Here is a 19,288-nt window from a genome sequence, read left to right on the forward strand (position 1 = left end):
TCCGTGCTTGTCTGTTGAAAAGCCGACCCCGGCGTTGCCCTTTTTCCGTGTAATTACGCCGAGCCGTGCGCGACGTATAACGCTAATGACTTGGCCTTTGATGTTATGTTTTCATGTCAGCTTCCACCCTTCCTGTCGGCGCAGGTCACAGGTCCTCTCATTCCACAAGCGCTGTGGTTTGCATTAAATTGCGCGCTCTGGCAAATTTCACGCAGTCCTTCAGCTGGACGCTGTCAAAAAAGTCTCACGCCGACGTATTAAAAACCAAGCGGTGTTGTGTAAATATGACAAGGCTTTTTTTTTTGAAGCCTTCAACAAGAAATGCATAAACATGTGACAGCACTTAACCTTGTCTCACCGCTTGCAATTTTCAGGAGTGGGGGAGGGGGTGCATGGCAAAAAAGGGCCTTAAACCGGTGAAATTTAATCGTGCATGAAATATGTGTGTAGTGCACATGTGTCTCACATTTGGCACTGTCTCATTCGTGCGCATAACCGGTGCGTAATCTTTTTTTTTGTGTGTGTATACATTGATGCATTCAAATTTTCTCTCCTACTTTTACTGCTTGACTTTTGACTCCGCGTACGCAATATTAATCAGAATGCCATGTTTAGACTACTAGGGCAGCATAGAAGATATTCTTGTGAAGAAAATTTTGGCGTTGATGTCCCCTTTAAGTTAGGAGAAAAGAATGTGCCACAATCTGGTGATGCCAATCAATGGCTCCCTGTTTGTAATATCTCATCCAAACTTCTCGTTTGTCTCTCAGGTGAATCATGAGCAGCAACTACAGCGTCACTCTGGCTGGTTCGGCTCCGTGGGGCTTCAGGCTACAAGGAGGGAAGGACTTCGGTCTTCCCCTCACTATTTCACGGGTGAGTGGCGCGTACGACTCCTCGGTAACCTCCTGGGGCATGCGGCCCATCCGTGCTGCACGTGTGTGGCGTTGGCTGTTAAAAGAAGAAAGAAGAGCGGTACCTTGACTTCTAACTGCCCCAACTATGCTCTGTCCCTGGATGATTTTATTTATTATTTATACGGCCAAGTTGGGCCCACGTACAGTTATGGCACTTTATATGAAACCATTTATTTCTTTACATTCTATTTTTAAATTATTATTATTTTTTACAATCTACTAATATATAGTGCTGGTTTTCTTTAATAAGAAATATGTAACAAAGAAAATGTGTTTTTTTTGGGGTGGGGGTTGGAGTGGATTTATGGTTTTTTCAAATTCATTTAAATGGGGGGAAAATTGATTTTAATATACGAGTACCGTTTAGATTGAGTCACTCGCCGGATTACCGGACGAATTAAATTGTAAATCTGGAAATTCCATCGGGATCGTCTGACCATGCTATAAGTTCCCCCGTGCATTTACCAACCATAATGGATTCCTCCTAGGAACCAATGTTTGCTGTCATTTTGGTCATTTAAATGCGGGGGATATCACGCTTGGAACTTGGCCCGCAGCGAAACACTTTTAAGTACTGGGTCTGCACTTTTAGCATCTAAAATTTCTCCTCATACGATGGAAACTTCAGAAAGCTGCTGTGGTCTCGGTTATAACTATATCTACCGTAGGGGCCAGATAATTTTCGAGAAATATTAAGGGAGAGGTGGCTGCCTATTCTATACATAGTTCGACTGTTTATCTTCCTGGTGTGAGGGCAAGAAGTGCAACACGCTCGATTGTTCCGAGAATGAAAGGAGGATCCGATACTCGCCGGTGCAAAATGAGCTCCGTTATTTAGTTGACTGTTTCCTGTTATGAAGTTGGAAGCTCAAAGTCACAGCCGAGGTCGCCAGCGGTTGATTTGACCCTGGCAGCATCGGTTACAACTTGAAGACGGACGGCCCTTCTTTTGAGGAACTCTTTCCCATCTGCTCGAATACAAAAAGTTGCCGACGTGATTGGAGCGAGCCCCCCCCCCCCCCCCACCCCCGGAGCTGCGTCTATTTATGTCCCCACTTCCACCGTGATAAACTTGGAATGCGTGGCATGATGTTGTCACGCCGGCGTGCCGATCTGAGTAGCAGCATTCTTTGTCGTCGATATGCCATTGGTAAAGAAACGTGTGCGGAAGTGTCGATGGACGCCGTATTAGTTTGACAATGTAAATTTTTGACAAGTTGACAGGAACTTGACTCCAAGCTGTGATAGTGACTGACTGTCACGTTTTACCGGGGGGGGGGGGGGGGGGTTTAAATATAATACCAGTCAGCTGAGTTGGCAAGGGAGTGTAGCCGGTGTCTGTTAAGTTGAACACTTGAAACTTTAAATTTGACTTTCTTTTATAATTAAGTTGTGAACCCCCCCTCATTGGCGTGCTCAGTCCCTTGCATATTTTCCCGCCAGTGATTGTGAACGGTTCAGCTTTCCGGTTGTTGTCGTTTTTGACAGGAAGGAGCCTTCCTCTTGTTTGTTTTTCTTATCTGAAATACAACCGCCACATCAGATGTAAAGGCAAGAATGCAAGGCAATTTTGAGCTGCATTTTGTTTTTGTTTTTTTCAATATGACGGAGGCTTATCGGTCCTGACGTCGGTTGTCGCAATGGGCGATTTGATTTTAAGTTCTTCCGTGGGAGAAGAATCCCTCAAAGATGAGTTATATGTCATACCTAACGCGAAGTTCCGAGATCATCTCTAGGTAGTTTGGGGTCAATAATCATGCGTCGGCTGTAGTTTAAGGTCAAATCGTGTTTGGAAACAAAACAAATGGGAAGTGCGAGCACTGCCGGTCTGAACCGGTTGAAAAAATCAGTTAAAATCCATCGGACTACCAACCCGAACTCTAAAAAATGTCGGCGGGATCTGTGTTGATCCTCTGCATGAGATCAATCCAAAGTGATTGTTCGGTTTACTCAACGGTGACCCCGTGTATCCGGAAAGCAAGCTTATAATTGACATAAGGAAACATCTGCCATTGATTTGAACATTCATTTACTTCCTGCATTTGATGAGTGAGTAGAAAATTGTCCGGACCGCAAGCTTATTTCACGGTTCGTCAGTCACCCGCGACGCAAAATAGAATCCGCTCGCACTTCCAGGATGAAGAAGGAGGAATGGGTTGAGTCTTCTCTGGCGTTCCCCCAAAGAATTGTGATGTCATTCACCGCATGGCAGCGGGCACTTGATTATGTCCGCTGAATTATGTCAGATAGATTGTGTAGAGTGCAAACCGCAGAAAGGGTATCGCGATGCATATACGTATCCTTGAGGTGAAGTACGTGGCGTGTTCCATATGTGATCCTGAATTTGGCGTCGCAACATGACAAGACATTGTTCAAAATTGTCGATATTTATCACAAGCATATGTGGAGTTGCTCTGTGAATGGGATGCTGAGTACCCGCAGTACTGTATGGATGATTTAAAGACCTAATTACTTCCAGTTATATTTCGACTTCCCTTCGTGTTAGCGCTTATTCAAATTTCTGTACCCCTTTCCACTGGGAAAATATGCAAAGTCAACATTCATTAGCTCTTGGGATTTGAAAATATCCCTTGACCATCATATGAAAAATGGAACGGATTATTTCAATTCATTACAATGGGGGTAATTGGTTTGATATCATAACAATCCCAGTGAGTCTGTTTTTGACTGCACTGTGAGAGATTCAGAGCAGTGAGAGATTCAGTGTGCTGATGTAATGATGCACAAATTTGAAACTGCATGAAGGTGATCCGATGTAACAATAATATTTGTCTCAGAGGAGAAATAATGTATACCCGTGGGTGTTGTTATTTGTCTGTCTACATGTGTTGCTCTACCGTTTGTCTTCAAGTACCTGTTGCTTAAATGGTAACACCGACGCTATTTGTTTGCCGTCTATGGCATTGAGCATTGTAACAAAACAAGACTTACTGCAAGAATGATGGATATTTATAGTTTGTAAATATCTTTACACCAAACCAAAAGAAATCACCATATGAGGGCAAGGCCTAAACCGTGGCTCAAGTTGGACCTAGAAACAATAACAGGCTGCCCAAAAAATCCCCAATAGAGCACTGGGATAAATAACTTGTATGTTTGCACTGTTGCCAAACAACACAATGTCTGCCTCTCTGTCCATGTTTTTGGAATCTCTTCATTTTGTGCGATTGGTCACCATGCCTGTTACTCTTACCTACTATGTGTCATCTCTACCGCTATGTCTTTAGTGGCCTCCCAGTATGATCTGTCTAGTGTCCGAGGTTATGCTGAAGTCATCTGCTTTCAATCATGGCTAAAGCCAAAATAAATAACCACCGAGTGGTTGCTATTACTCAACTGAAGCCTCTGCAATAGTCTGCATGCGTACTCGGATATCTGCGCTTCCAGTTTCAGCACTTCTCATGAATTCATTAAACGCAACTCGGTTGATTCCTACGCCCTTTGGTCGCGATTGCGTGCTTCTGAAGAAAATCATTTCGTGCTAAGTTCTAATGAGTGTCCAGCGAAGGAAAGCTCAACGAACTGGAACTCGGCCTGCATGCTTGGGACATGCTGCCGCTATTTGATGCGGTTGGTTACTTGTGGGCAGAAGCAAGGCTGGAGACGCTTGAAATGCGAGCGGGAGCTCTAGACGTTTGCCAAATTTTCAATGCCGCACTAGCAGCAATGTAGGGTAATTTACAAGGGGTTAGGCAAGCCTAATTTCCCCCCCACCCCCGCACTCAAACAAGTTCCGCAACACAACCACTTTGCCCAGTCTATAAATAGCGCTCCCACTTTTTACAGGCCCATTAACCGCAATTGTGTGTCTGTCAACACAGGGGATGGGGAGCAGTGAGCCACCGCTGACCGTTACGGCTCAACTAGCCAACAACAGCAGGCGCACTTGCCAGGAGATCAATTAAATGAACTGTTTTTGCCGCGATGGCAGCCTGTGCTCTGTCTTCGCCTCCCCCGAGTGTTTTCCTGTCACACAAGCTCTTCATACACATCGTGTTATGAAGAGCGCCATGGGGAGGGGGATAAAAAAAAAAAAGATTCCAGATTGGATCTTGCAATGGAATTCCCACTCATATCGTCTAGGATGTTTCTGACCGGACTACAGAGCGTTGAGCGTTCAAGCGCGGGGTCGCGCTGCTTTTGTGTTGTTTTGTTTGTGTCGTCATGGCAATTGGACTAAAGCGCTCCTGTTTAAGGTCGACTGGGCACGGCGGCTTTTCCAAGGGCCTCATTGAAGTAATAAGAGGCTGTCGTCAAACCATGACAACCGTGCGTTGAACGTCCCCTTCTTGAGCTCTTAATTGGGACGTTTGAATGCTGAAAAGCGTTTGGCGCCCCCTGTATTGTTGCATTCGGCCTCTTCATTTATGTAATTAACGGTGCAGACAAAAAAAAAAAGAAAAAAACGATATTAGAAGTGCTTGATAATGAGCACCATCCCGGTGGGTTGAGATGACGCAGCATAGATGAGCCGTATCAACCGATTGCCGTGGGAATTTAATCGAATTTCCAATGAAAAGTCGTGCTTAGGCCACACATTTTGGTTTGAACGCTATGGAAATGAAATGTCCGAAACCCTTAAAGATAACCAATAAATTCTGGCAAAGTATGATTTCATTTTTATTTTATTTTTAAACTACATAGACCTACAGTTACCCACTTAGATGCCCAGTGAAGCAAAGAACATTAGAAAAACCCCCAAAACAAAACATATTTTTTAAATATAACCTAATCTATCTATTTTCTATGCCGTTTGTCCTCATCAGTGTCTGCGGGCCATCTGATCCAAGTTGAACCAACTCATTGGCCTAAAATATCAGTCCAGTCCAAAGTCACATTTTAAATACTGCAGGTTATGGTTGAACTTCACCATCTTGCCTCCAAAACGTTAGCATAAACTTGTAGCTTGTGACATCGAGTCAATATCACCGTGAGGAAAATTTCCATTGCTCACAAACTCGTATCTATTTAATGCCACACACTTTATCGATAAATTTACTGCAAGTAGATCACGTGAGCAAAATATGTGAGCTTGCTGACCAGGTGGACATTTTTTTTTTTGGGCTAATGTTAGCCTTTAATTAGCACATGGTGCACTTTCACTCAGCAACATGAATCAATTTCCAAACCGAGTGTATTGTTTAATATTATAATGATATATTTTCAATTGATGGAAGGGGTTTATTACATATATGATATGATATGTCACTATAACTTAGTGGACTCGGTAGTACGTATAACATATGATGATTATAATTGTTAAACTTATGTGGACATTGTTTGCCGTCCATGGTTTCGGCCTCCATTAAAGAAAGACGAAATGCTGGTTGCAGGAAGGCAATTTAACAGTCACAAGATGATTAAAAAAAAAAGCACAGATCTAGAGACGCGCGGGATGTTTGTGAGCAGCCATGAGCGCGAGTCAACCTGCTTTCACTCCCGTTGCGATGACATCACGCCAGGCACGCGGGTCCTCTTCCATATAAGGCCATCCATCTTGGTTGACGTTGACGGCGCGCGCATCTTGGGGTGGTATCGCGAAGCACTTCCCGTTACACGACTTCCACTTTTTGCGAGATGAACGCGGCCCTCTTCCTCATGCCTCGCTTTCACCGGCGGGAGGCAGGAAGTGCCGCAGCGGGAAAGATTAGGCACATTCCAAATGATGATGCGCTCTCTCGCATCTGTTTGCCCGTGTCCTCTTTGAAGGAAATGCTGTCATTCATCCGTTTTTTAAATGCTCTCCTTTCTCTATTGCGTGAAGGAGTCCCCGCGAGTCCCTCGGTTTTTGAAATACAGCGCTCGACTGCATCGTGAAGAATTCCATTTTGGCAGCAGTGTACTCCACAAAGACTTTCTGGAGAGTCGTAGATCTGAGCTGTTAAAAACAAAAACAAAAAAAATGTCATTTATTGTGTGTAATTTTTCACCTTTTTTTTTTCTCGAAGTATATCTAAGTAACCACTTTTCTTTTTAAAGCTGTATTTGCTCAAGATGAATTGAAGACACATGTTGGGAGGCTGTTAATCTGTCTGGGTTTATTTGAGCCCCGTTAAACTGTTTTCAGTGGGATCTCGTGCAGGAAGAGCCATCGGTTATCTGTACAAGTGGGAGAGTACGCATACATCAAAGTGCACCGTAGGTTACGAATTTAATCATCGTTATGGCGCTTCGCCGCGGGATTCTTAGTCGATAAATCACGTATGGGGCAGTATTCTTCAATTCAAATATGCAGTCAGCCGGTGCGGAGAGAGAGACCACAGCAGCGACTCTCACGCGGCTTGAATCCCTTTCACACACTTGGAGAGACTCGTCAGCGATCTGAAAACGTTTGGCCAACGTAACACAAAAGTCTCTCAGCAGCCTTTGTGCTCCCTCAGTGAGACCTTTAAGTACTGTAGCTGTTAAGACGTTACAGTGGAAAACTCTTTAGGAGGCTGTTCTGGGGAACTGGTTCACCTTAGATTTTTTTTGGGGGGGGGGGGTTTGAGTACCTGCTCAGGCTTCCAAAAAAAAAAAAAAGAGCTTCTTTAGTGCTATGTTTGATTTATTCATTATGCAGTCTAAACTGTAATGATGAATGGCCATTATTTGTTTTGTTTTGTTTTTAAAATTCTTTCTTGTTGCATAAGCATTAAAAAAAAAAAAAGGTCAAACGCAGTAAAAACACAAAATACTTTGATAACATATCATGCCTATCGGCTCGTCGGACAAGACGACAGGGGGTCCTTGGTTTGTGATTCTAAAGTGGTTGCGCAACCCCAATTTGGACGCACATCGTAATGCGACACAATCCATCACGAGGCTATGTCATCACTCATCATGACAGTAAATATTTGCATGAAAAACATGGGAGACTTGATCCCCCCCCCCAAAAAAAAACTTCAATCCCTTCACGTTTTCTTCCAAAGCCAAAGAGAAAAAATAAAAATAAAACCCATGCAGAGTTAAACTTGCTTTCCAAACTTAGGTCTGGCATGCAATGGTCTCTTGTGATTCAAAACCCCTCAAAAGTTCGGTGTGACCTTTTGAGGCGATATTTTTTTTCTCTGAAATATCCAAATTGTCCAATACGACTTTCTGCGGTATTACTTCCTACTCAAGTAGGAATCGAAGTCATCAAAATGATTTTGAAGCCCCTTGAAAGTCAAATTTGACCTTTTTTGCCGTTTGAAATGTCAGTTCCGTTTCATGACTCGTGTCCCTGTTGGAACTCAAATTGCTTGTCTCAATTGATATTAATCAAAACCACATTGGGGGGGAATAAAAAAACATCGTCCTCCCCTTTGACAGCTTTGGGACATATCAGCCAAAATTCCAGTTCTTGTTTCTTTGTCATTCAGATTTCATTTGGGATTCCACCAGCCAGTCACATGCATTTGCTTCACATCTATGTGAGAAAGACTGCCTCCAAAAATTCCTGCAAGACCGAGTTCACCGCAGCCTGGCCATTAAACACTTCACATTCTGAGAACTTGACAGATGTTTTCTCCTTCGTGCCCTGCAAATAGTTTGCTTGTAAATTTACCTTATATGGCTCGACATAGATATATATTTTTTGTCCCACCAAAGGGGAGAATTCTTTGTCACTCCCCATTAGCTTTACAACCCACAAACATGCTAATGCTGAGAGTTCAGACAAAGAATTCGTCCGTCCAAACGTCTGCGCGCTCACCAGTCTTTGGGCGGCTTTTCTTTGCCCCTCTACCGTTAAGTTTCTTGTTTTCAGTAATCGGCTGCCGGTATGCCGGGAGGTGCAAAAAGCCGTTTTCTCGCTAGGACATGAGTCAGGGCACAGAAGCCGTTAAGAGAGGGTGGACACTGAGTCACTTGAGGCATTGTACTCGCCGATGCGGTGGTCGCTTAACACTTCACGATGATCACTTAGGGAAGGTTTCCGTGACTTTTGTGTTTCTTACATAACTTGGCGTCGCCCATTGGAGGCTACCAAGTGACTCCAAAGAAATGAGTCACAGCCCCTGCAATTTTTGGCCTCTACCTCTGTCATTTCCTCATTCCATCCAGCTCAATTTCCCTTCTTTTGGGGGTCTTGTGAAGTAGAACACAATAGCGCGTTGTTTTCACCCCATTGTCCTTTTTTTTCCTACATCAATGGAAACGATTATATGAGCCAAGCTGAATGCAGTGAGAGAAAAGGTGTCAATTTGGTAAAAAACATACTAATGGCTCAATTGACTTAAACGGTGGAAAAAACATTAAAAGCTAAGCTAGGAAAAAGAAAAAATTACTTTCCCAAAAGTAAATTACACGTAATTTTTAAAGTTATTGTTCACGTTTTTAAAAATGCCACAAACACAATAAATGGCACGATGGTAAACTTATAAACAGTCTGCAATCAGTTTAACTCATTCAGTACCAGCCAATTCTGGACCAAGTCTGAAAAGACGTTTAAAAACGTCTTTGGGAGTGAATGAGTTAAAATGTTTCAGATTTACTTTATTTTATTGAGCATGTCAACGCTATGATTGCTCTTGTTCTTCAAGTATGAAAAGGAAAAAAGAGCGATCGCCCAATCCTGCTGGTCATATTTTGTACCCTGGTTTTAAAACGAAGACCTTTTTTTAAAACCTGTCTCCCGATACTTGGCCATGTTCTCAGCCTTTTGTGAAGATTTGCCGAATGACGTTGACTTAATGACACCCAAGTATGACTTTGTCAACGACTCTGTCGTCCTCGTCTGCTTTTCAACGCCTTCGGGAAGTGATGACGACAGTTGGGCTTGTCAACATGAGTACACCTGCGCCGAAATGCCCGCCGCCCGCGCCCTTTCATGCTTGCAAGATGCCACGCATAGATATGACGATCCAAAGCGAGTAAAAAGTCGTGTGTAGGCAGTGTTCTTTTCTGTTCCCGCATGATGGCAGCCAGCATGGCCGTACAGGTTTGGTGCGTCGAGTGATTCATGACATGTGGGCTGCCCCGTCGCCACACCTTTGTGTACAAGCTTCTCATTGTGATAAATTACAGGATTGGAAGTGCTTTTGACGTCATGTGTTTGCAAACAGGCAGGAAATAAAAAAATGTTGCTCACGTAAGGACCACTGTTAGCATTGTTGCTCGTCTCTGTTTTTAAATGTTGCCGGAGCCAGAAAAGAAAAGACGCTAAGTTAGCAACAAGTCAACCACAGACGGGACGACGCTCGAGACCGGCTGTCGGTCAATCACCTGGCGGAAAGAGACAGACGACAGACATACTTGCATTTACACAGCCACCGGATGGAACATAAAACCGCGCTGCCTACACAGACGTCAGGCGAATGAACTGCTATGCCGCTAGTGACAACATCTTGTAATCTTTGATGCGAATGAGAATTCATTTCCTTCCTTTTTTTTTTTTTTTTTTGCATGTTACCTCACAGCTGACGGATGGAGGGAAGGCAGCCAAAGCCAAGATGAGCATTGGAGACGTCATCCTCGCCATAAATGGCATCTCTGCTGAAAACATGAGCCACCTCGAAGCCCAGAACAAGATTAAAGCCTGCACGGGCAATCTCAGCCTAAATCTACAGAGGTAATCGCCAACAGATAGTCAAGTTTTAGTGGGTTCACCTTTGGAATTCCTGCTCTGACTCGAGACCGGCCTGCGTCTTATTGTCTTCAATTATGTCAGAAGAAATAGCTTGCCGTATGTATTATTATAACGTCTGCCTTTTCCCACTCTTAATTAGCAATGGAGACAGGCTCTTAGTGGGCGGCTTCATGTACAGGACCCAAATCTGTTGAAGTCATCAGCTCAGGCTTCAGCTTTGGTTTATGTCAAGTCACGCTGAGAAGCGTTCCTCTGCTCTGCCCATTAGGAAAAGGAAGAAACCTGGAATATACGAAAACTTTTTAAGTCTGTGATCCACCGTGTGAGCAACTCCTTTCAGTCGAATCTGGCTCAAATTAGGCGGAAAAGAAAACAGCGTCTCCACCCCGATATTTTAGCAGTGATTTCAGCCACTCTCTCTGATCGGGCACGTTACAAAGCCATCAACGTCGGCGTGTTTCTGCTGTGAACTGAGACACATTTTGCCTATCTCCTAGTTTAAAAACCTTCCCAGGTGAAAATGAACCACTGCTCTGCCCTCCCCTTCTTCTGCCGAGCCAAGGCTGAACACAGCTAACGTGACAAATAGAGGCGGCGCTAGGAGGTGGCTACTAGTTGAGTCTGCCCCCGTAATGCCACCCTGTGTGGCCACACATATTAAACATACCAGAAACCGCCACTGATTTTGATTTGTGCCGCTTATCAGAAACGAACACTGATAGCGCTGTTGGCTAACTGCTCTTCAACAAAACTCAATGCAGCGCTGGTTCCAGTAGTTTTTGGCTTTGATGTAGTGTTTCACACAATGTAGTCAAGACCATAGCTTTGAAATGGCGGCTCTTCTCCTAAGCTAGCTGTTGGCAAACTTTGCGTGTGCGCCGTATTATGTACATTAGCCGAAATGCGAAATCACAATTTCGCTAATACGTTGAACAGCGACCCAAATACTGTTTTTATACACCATTAGAAAGCGAACTTTTCCATAACGTGTTCCCTTTAACATTCATTGGCACGACTTCGTTAGCCACCATGCTGTTGTGAGTTTCGTGATTTGTTTTTACCACCATCTCTCAAAATTACACATTCCAACAGTGGGAGGTGTCCTGGATGATGGCTAGCTAACAAACACAAATGGCTCACATTCATGAGCGATTTATTTGTGCCAAACGCAGTAAAAACATTCAAAGCTGTAAAAGGTGACGACAGAAAAAGAAAATTAGAGCTTGGTTCGCATTGCCCGGTGTTCTATCAGCAGATGGAATCAGAAAAGAGCCTAGTCACTTAATGGTGGGAAAAATGATCTTAAAATAGCTCCATGCCGCAGCTGCATGTAATCTTCTTTAGGCAACGGGTGCACGAAATATTGTGTTGACAGAGTACAGGTCTCCAAATATATACACAAGGCTGTCTTTAGACTTCTCGCACGGTTTCCAGCATTTCATTTGGGTGTCATTAAATTCTCTGAGAAGAAAATGCTATTTTGTCAAGCTCGACTTTCTCCCGCTATATCCTCCCAATGTGATTTAGGATCTTTAGGGCTCCCACATAAGACTTTTGGATTTGTGATAATATCCCTACAAAGTGCCAAAAGATGATTGATGTGAGAAAAATGTAGTCCCGGGCTGTAAGTCTCCAGAGGTACACACGTCAGCCTTGTGTTTACCTATGCCCTTTTCCAAACGGATCATGTAACCACCACTAGGGTTTCCTAAATGAAACCTTAAAGCACCGCCTTCTCTTAAAATCACCATTGTGAGAGAGCAAACAATATTAACTCATTCACTCCCAAAGACGTTTTTACACGTCTTTTCAGACTTGGTCTAGAATTGGCTGGTACTGAATGAGTTAAGAATGTGCCACTACTCTTTGCACTATACTGACAAATTTATGACGCTTTCTTTCTGCAGCTATCGGTACTTCATCAGAAAATTATCATATGCAACAGGAACAGATGACTTGTGCTGCTAACAACAAGCCAACTCACCTCAGGAAAATAACCAACAAAACCCGCAAATTAAGTATTTTGGGTGTGTTTATTGAGAGTGCGATTTGGGCCCAACAAACTCTTCTGGAAGCACGATCCTTCGATTTTATACTTTGATATGATCTGAGGTTTACGCTGAAACTTTAATGGCTATGCTTTTGTTCGCTGATGGAAAGAAGCTTGACCCCCGGAGCAGCCCGACACTTGAGTTACACAATGCAGTTGTGGGAAGCAGCCTTAGGAAAGAATGATAATTGCTGTTTATTTATTGTCATTGAAACTATGCAGCACGCTGTAAAGAAACACCCCGGAGGTCGCATTTGGCAGCACCTGGTTTGGACAGATAATACAGATCTACAGAGCATGCGCGGTGATCCGACCACATCCTCGTATTTTTTTTATTTTATTTTTTTTTAACCTTAAGGCTTGAAACGCCACAGGCCTGTTTGACTGAAGGGTTGCCCATTCAAGAACGGGGGCCTGGAGTTGATTGCGCACGCAAACAGATGTGGAAGCTGATTTATTAACCGCCGTCAGGATTGTTTCTGCCAATGGGCCAAACGGCCATGCTGCTCATTTTGCGTCGTGTAGCAGGGGAGTATATGCAGCGATATGATTCTGCTTCTGATCTGGAGTCAAAAGGATCGTACCATGCTTGGAATTGATATAAACCGCCTCTCTGTTTTTCATGTTTTGTGCTCCATCCACACCGCTTGATGCCTTGGAGGCTGCTAGCCACTTATTTGAGCGACGAATGAAAGGCATGCAGCTGCGGGTTGAACACGCGCACGTATTCGTGCGGCGCGACGGAGATGGCTTGGCCACGGTTACAACCGAGGGAGGAGATGACAGTCTAATGATGCCTGAAGCCCCCACTGACTCCTGGCTGCCTCTGCCGCATGTGGCGTAGTGGTCAGAAGACAAGAATGAGGGGGACGGGAGCCCATCCAGTCGTGAAAAAAACCCCCAAAAAACTCCCACCTCTCGACTTGTCCTATTGGTCAACCAGTTCGGCCCCCCGCAATGTAAATCGCGTCGTTCTTTTGTTGATGTGTTGCAGCTTGCTTCACGGTTATCACTCACGCTGTCGGAAGACAAACTGTACCATTTGGGACTTCTACCGTTTTGACACGATCTCCCACCGCACCTTAAGATTCATCGTTCACTCCAAATACCGAAAGCTGGATCTTGTTGAGGAAGATTTGCGACGAATGAAAACCGTGCCTGACATGACAAGCATGTGTGAATCCTCCAGTAGTTGGCCCCCCGCGCACGCGGCCACGCTCATGCGATATACAGACCGAGTCTCTCGCTTTCACGCGGGGGAAAAAAAAATCGGCCGGTTAATGGAAGCTAATCGACAGTGGCAGATGTTTGAAGTCAGAGCTGCGCGAGGTTCCGCTCCAATCAGTCGGCTATCAACTCGGGTTGCGCCTCCGCTCGCCTTTCCATCACTCAGTCAAGTGCCACATGTCCGACTGTTTCTCTTGGCTCTCGATGAGACGCAGACGGGATGGAAATGCTGCCTTACCCAGGCCTCATTCCTTCTCTTCGCCTTCCACAGTGTGGATATCTATTTGTCCGTGTGTGTGCGCGTGACAAAGTTGGTTCGCAGGGAAGTCAAGGTTGACGGGAGGGGACCACTTAACGTCTCTTAGCTGTCGTGCCCCCCCACATGGAGTGACATAATGGAGCTATTTAGGCAGGGATACATTTTCCTGAACAACTCCGGTAACAGCAAGTAGTCCGTTCAGGGCACGCATTTGGAAACATCATATTTCAAGGAGCCGTCGTAAACAATTGATCATTACACCCTACGGCCCCCCGATTGAGTAATCATCCGAATTTGATGTGAAATTTCTTGGGAGAATTCCTACCCGTCACAAATGATCAGGTTTTGCACCAGAACACGTGATAGCTTGTGCATTTTGATAGCGACGATCCATTATCAAATAAGGTCATAAGCGCCTATTTCCACACACGTGGATCCATCTCCTTTGCCAAAATATTCTACGTCCATGTGGATAGTCGGTCCAAGCCGACAAGTTAAGGAGACAAAACGCAGAGGCGGCTTGGTTGAGCAGATGTTCGCCGGGACCACCCCAACTGGTGTTTTTTCAGTTTGCGCTGAAAAAAGACAGATAGGGTGTGAAACCGCCCGGCCCTGCCGCGCCACTCTGGGCCGCTGATGTCACTCACACACACACACACACACACACCTCATCTTCCGAATGGAATGCGCCGTTTGATCTTGACGCCCTTTGCTGTTTTCTTTGGCCCGGTGTGATGTCGCCCCGTAAGTACGCTGGAAAATAAGCTTGGTCTATATGACCTGCTAAGTGGAAACAGCAAGTGGACGTACCCACGCCGACGACATCGACATCTGGCCTCGAGGGCGGGGCTCGCTAATAAGCCAGCGCCGTAACGGAAATGCATGAGACTGTTGACTGTTTTCCTAATATAGCAGCGTGGGAGGGAGGAGGAGCTTTCAAAGGATGGGAAAAGCCTCGCTTAGTCACCTTGTTGCTGTTTCCAGGTTCCAAAACATTGGTTAATTTGGTCCTATGTGATTATTGAGACAAAAATAAGCCAGATTTTTAATCATAGTATGGGATTTGACCATGGTTTCGCCAAGGTATTTATGCTCATCAATGTACCATCAACCCCCAAGAAAAAAAATACAAAAACAAAATAGCTGGAGAGTGGTGCCTTGAGATACAACTTGAATTCGTTCTGTGGCCATGTTCGTAAGTCAAAACACTTATATCTTATCGTCTTTCCCTATTGGAAGGAATGGAAATGCTGTTAATCCATTGCAGCCCCCTAAATGACAACAACAAAAATATTTGTAACTATTTATTTTATGTACAGTACAGGAATGACAGAAGTAAACAGATGGTGAAGAATTAAATTGAGTCGCCGATTGTGTCGCGGTACTCTCGCCTGAATTGTGTGAGGGAAGCGGGAGTTCAGCATCGGAGTGTAAATGGTTGTACGTCTCGATATTTGCCCTGCGACTCAGTGGCGACAAGTTCAGGTTGTAGTCTGGATAACCGGTGTTGAAAATGAATGGATGAAGAACTAGATTGTTTTGTGTGACATTATTTTTTTCTTCAAAAGACATTGTGTTGCTCCTTCTGGAGACTAGGCTTTGGCCACCAGTGGGCAGTATACTACAGAATGTAAATGGGGTCAGTCGAAACTCCCCAATCCACTCCTCACTGTCACCATACAGTGCTCATATCTCAAATTTTTACTCTCAATTCAAAGCACAACATCGGGCGAGCGAATCTCAGAAAACGTGTTAATCGGTATATCTCAAGTAACGCCTGTATTTCAAATCAGACTACGAATGCATTTTGTCCTTTAGATTCTGAGAAGAGCCTATTTTAACGTCTTATTGTTTCTGTCTTCACAGAGTCTCAAGTGCCGCCAAAGGCGGGTCTAAGGTATGGTGTCAAATATTTGCCTAACTTCCTCTTCATGCCCTGCAAACATTTGCCCTTCTGAGTTCATGTCGGTGTGCTTTGCATGCTCCACTGACCCTGCAGGGGCCACATTGTGCTGTGTCATAAGCATGTCTGTATTCAAAGGAGACATATTATGCGTTTGTATCATTCGTCAGTTGTCGCTTGAAGGTGTCTCCGGATCCTCGCCCAGCATAGTTGAGGATCTACCCGATACATTTACAGAAATAGAAATGAAATCTACTTGGTTGTTTAATTTCACACTCGATCGGTGAGCAGGCAACCGAGAGACCCAACTATTTGGATGTGAGCCGAATTTTTTTTTTTTAAATCATGTTTCCATACAGGTATGTCTCCTTTAAATATGATCACAGCTTCTGAGTTTGATATGACGGTTGCCTTTGAATGCTTCTTGACAAGCATTACATCAGTTTTGTTTGATATGTGTGTGTATGCTGCATGTCGTGTGTCTCCACCTAGATGCAGGTTGAACCTCAAGAAATCATTAAGCCCGTCCCAATCACCCACACGGCTCCGACCGCCACATACACAAACCCGTCAAGTCAGGCCGCTCCCGCGTACAACAAGACAGCCCGGCCATTTGGGGGCGACAGAGGCTCGCCGGCTCTTTCCTCCGCCCCGGCCGCCCCAAAAGTGGCCTTCATCCCCTCGGAATCGTCGGCTTTCACGCCAGCTCAGCCTCTCGCTCAACCGCCGCACCCCCCTTTCCCAATTAAATCCACCCTCACCACCCCAGACTCGTTCCCGACTCCCCAAGCTAGTCCCGCTCGCTCCACTATCAGCTCCCCGTCCTCCCTTTCGTCCAATTCATCTTCTCCAGCCAGAGTGACGGCCCCTTCCTCCCACCCCTCTGTGCCGCAGCCGTCCGTCTATAACTCCCCCATCAATCTGTACTCCAACAACAACGCCTGCGAAGTGGCCATGGGGCAAAGGCGAGGCCTCCTGGAGAGCCAGGGGCTGTCCGACCAGTTCAATGGGTAGGTACCATCATCCAGAACCTCATTGTGTGCTCCCATTTGTGGTACACAGCGACAAACTGTCTGGACTGACAATCCCATCGTAGTCGGCAGGATCCGACATTAATTGTGGCCCGATGGCCCTGGGCCAGTATGACACTGTCAGGCCACCAGATAAATAGGAAGATATCAACACATCTCTTGCTTTGGACAAACACCAGATATTGTATTTTAGGTATGGTGTCACAGACTCTCCGATTCTGACGTGAAACGGAACGGTAGCCACTGAAAATAACTCGCGCTGTTGACAGTCACAAATAGAGAAGCAGCAGATTGTGTTGTACGTATGCCACGTCTCAAAAGTGTTTTACCACAATGAAATAGACCACGATAATAATTTGCATCTGCAATCTAGGTAGCTAGTAGGCTAGCTGTTAGCCTAGCATATTTGATTTTTTTCTTCAAGTCAAACACTTTCTTGATCTCCATATTTTCTGGCTGTCTGGATGCCTTGTGGCACCATTGCTGCCTCTCACAGGTCACTCTCGTCCCGATGACATACGTTCAATGTTTTCGTGGTGTGCCGTGTCGGTCATCTCCAGCACACCGCAAACTTAATGAGCAGTAAGCATACACAGTAAATGTTTTCCTTGTCATGTGGATCATAAAAATTGGTTAAGTTAAAAATTTATATGTACGTACGCCGTTTAAGTGCGCTTTAGTCGGCGGTTTCAGAGACAGCTGCGGTTCACCGAGGCTACACATTATGCTACCGGAGAAAATGAAACGTTCCACTCCATTTTGTCGACAGTCACGCCCTCGTATTCCCCCCTTTTTTGAAACGCATCAATCATCACCGACGTTTTTACACAAGGCACAATGGCACATCTTGTTGAAGTATTCTGCAAGGGTGTAGGTCTTGGCAGTAGAACACAGTGTGAACTTGACGCTACCTCACCGCTGCAGCACAATCTTGGCAGCTTAGTTTCTTTTTTCTGGAGCCACTGGACTCTGCTTCATATGCAGTGGGCTTAATACTCCCCTAATAAATTATATCTGTGTGCGATCTGTGAAGACCCCCCCCCCCCATCGTTCTATTAGAATATTGGAAAAATACTCCAGAGTATGGAGGTGATGTTCTAGCGAAGACTTTCTACAAGAGGTTAAGGACCATCTCACTAAATGACAATGACCACAGCTTTTAATTGGGCACACTTTGAGGGGGCAAACCCCCCACAAATATTTAAAAAAAAACATCTGTGCGTATCCACATTGAAACAACCAAGTTGCTCCATCCATTCGTCACTTGATTTATTTGAAGCACAACTTGTTGCTGCACGTGTGCATGTTGTGGTTTTTCTATGCCCACATTTTCTCAGAATGGCGTTTTTTCTTTACTCAAACACACTTACCCGAACTCTGACTTGGCATCAGTCCTTCCCAATGTTGTCTTTTTTTTTCTTTGCCCACAGGTGGGAGGAGATTCAGACAAGTTAGTCCTGTGAATGATCATTTATCTCCTACAGTAACCGAATGCACATTGCTGTGGTTTATGATTAACAACAGTGTGTTTGCACTCTTTTTTTGAGTGTGTGTGTGTGTGTGTGTGTGTGTGTGTGTGTGTGTTTATGTGCAGACTTGCGCATACTGATGTCAAAGTCTAATACAGAGTCTGTTTGATAGGTGGATAGATTGACGGGTATCCATCATAGTTATTCATCAACAATGATGGAAACATCACAAGGGAACGCCACAAGGCCTTTTCGGAATGATTGTTGGTTATTATCTTCAGAAAAATCACTTCTAATTTGAGGGCCCATAAATTCACCCATTTCCATGCCATGAAAACGAGTGTGCGCGCTTCTCACATCGCCGCGTGCATCTTTGATATGTCCTTGTCTTTAGAGTGCAGCCAGGCGTGTTGACAAGCTCACCACTGGCTCCGTCTGTTTCTATTAGCGTCGTGTTTATTCAGGGCCCGCGCAATCACTGCTTCTGTTTAGACAGCCAGACGTGTCGTGGCTTTGATTCATCGGACACACGTCAACTTTTTTAAACGGACTGCGTGCATGTAAACCCTTTGCATGTTTTTGTGGAGAATGTGGAAGGAAGTGCCTGGTGAAAACTCACCCCAGGGGAACACGCTTATTCCACAAAAAAGACCTGAGCAGAGATTCAAAGCGAGAACGCCACAACAGAAACAAGTGTTGAAATTCGGTCTAAAACCGAGATTAGTTAACTTTTCGTTCAGAGCTTGTCTTGCATCTCACTTCAGAGTGCAGGTGTACATTTGCTTCTGGAGTGAAGGGTGGCACATATTACAAAGCGCATGAGCACCATCTTGTGGTGGAAACGGGGACATCACCGATACG

General features: G+C 44.8%; 1 protein-coding gene across 2 annotated transcripts in view; it reads left to right on the forward strand.

The window, feature by feature from the left end:
* pdlim5b (PDZ and LIM domain 5b) overlaps window positions 1-19,288 on the forward strand; it is a 29,548-nt gene that overhangs the window by 3,590 nt on the left and 6,670 nt on the right. Inside the window, exons 2-5 of one of the 2 annotated variants that reach the window (XM_086134795.1) lie at window positions 771-876; window positions 10,319-10,470; window positions 15,891-15,921; window positions 16,420-16,937. In XM_086134795.1, the coding sequence (XP_085990921.1) occupies window positions 778-876; window positions 10,319-10,470; window positions 15,891-15,921; window positions 16,420-16,937 (800 nt within the window). In that variant the 5' untranslated portion in view covers window positions 771-777. Of the gene's footprint in view, window positions 1-770; window positions 877-10,318; window positions 10,471-15,890; window positions 15,922-16,419; window positions 16,938-18,388; window positions 18,409-19,288 lie in introns of both variants that reach the window. The other variant, XM_086134797.1, reaches the window with a different exon arrangement.

This window comes from Hippocampus guttulatus, chromosome 17 (genome assembly GCF_054856545.1).
Source record: "Hippocampus guttulatus isolate MCC_2025c chromosome 17, RoL_Hgut_1.0, whole genome shotgun sequence".
Taxonomy (NCBI): domain Eukaryota; kingdom Metazoa; phylum Chordata; class Actinopteri; order Syngnathiformes; family Syngnathidae; genus Hippocampus; species Hippocampus guttulatus.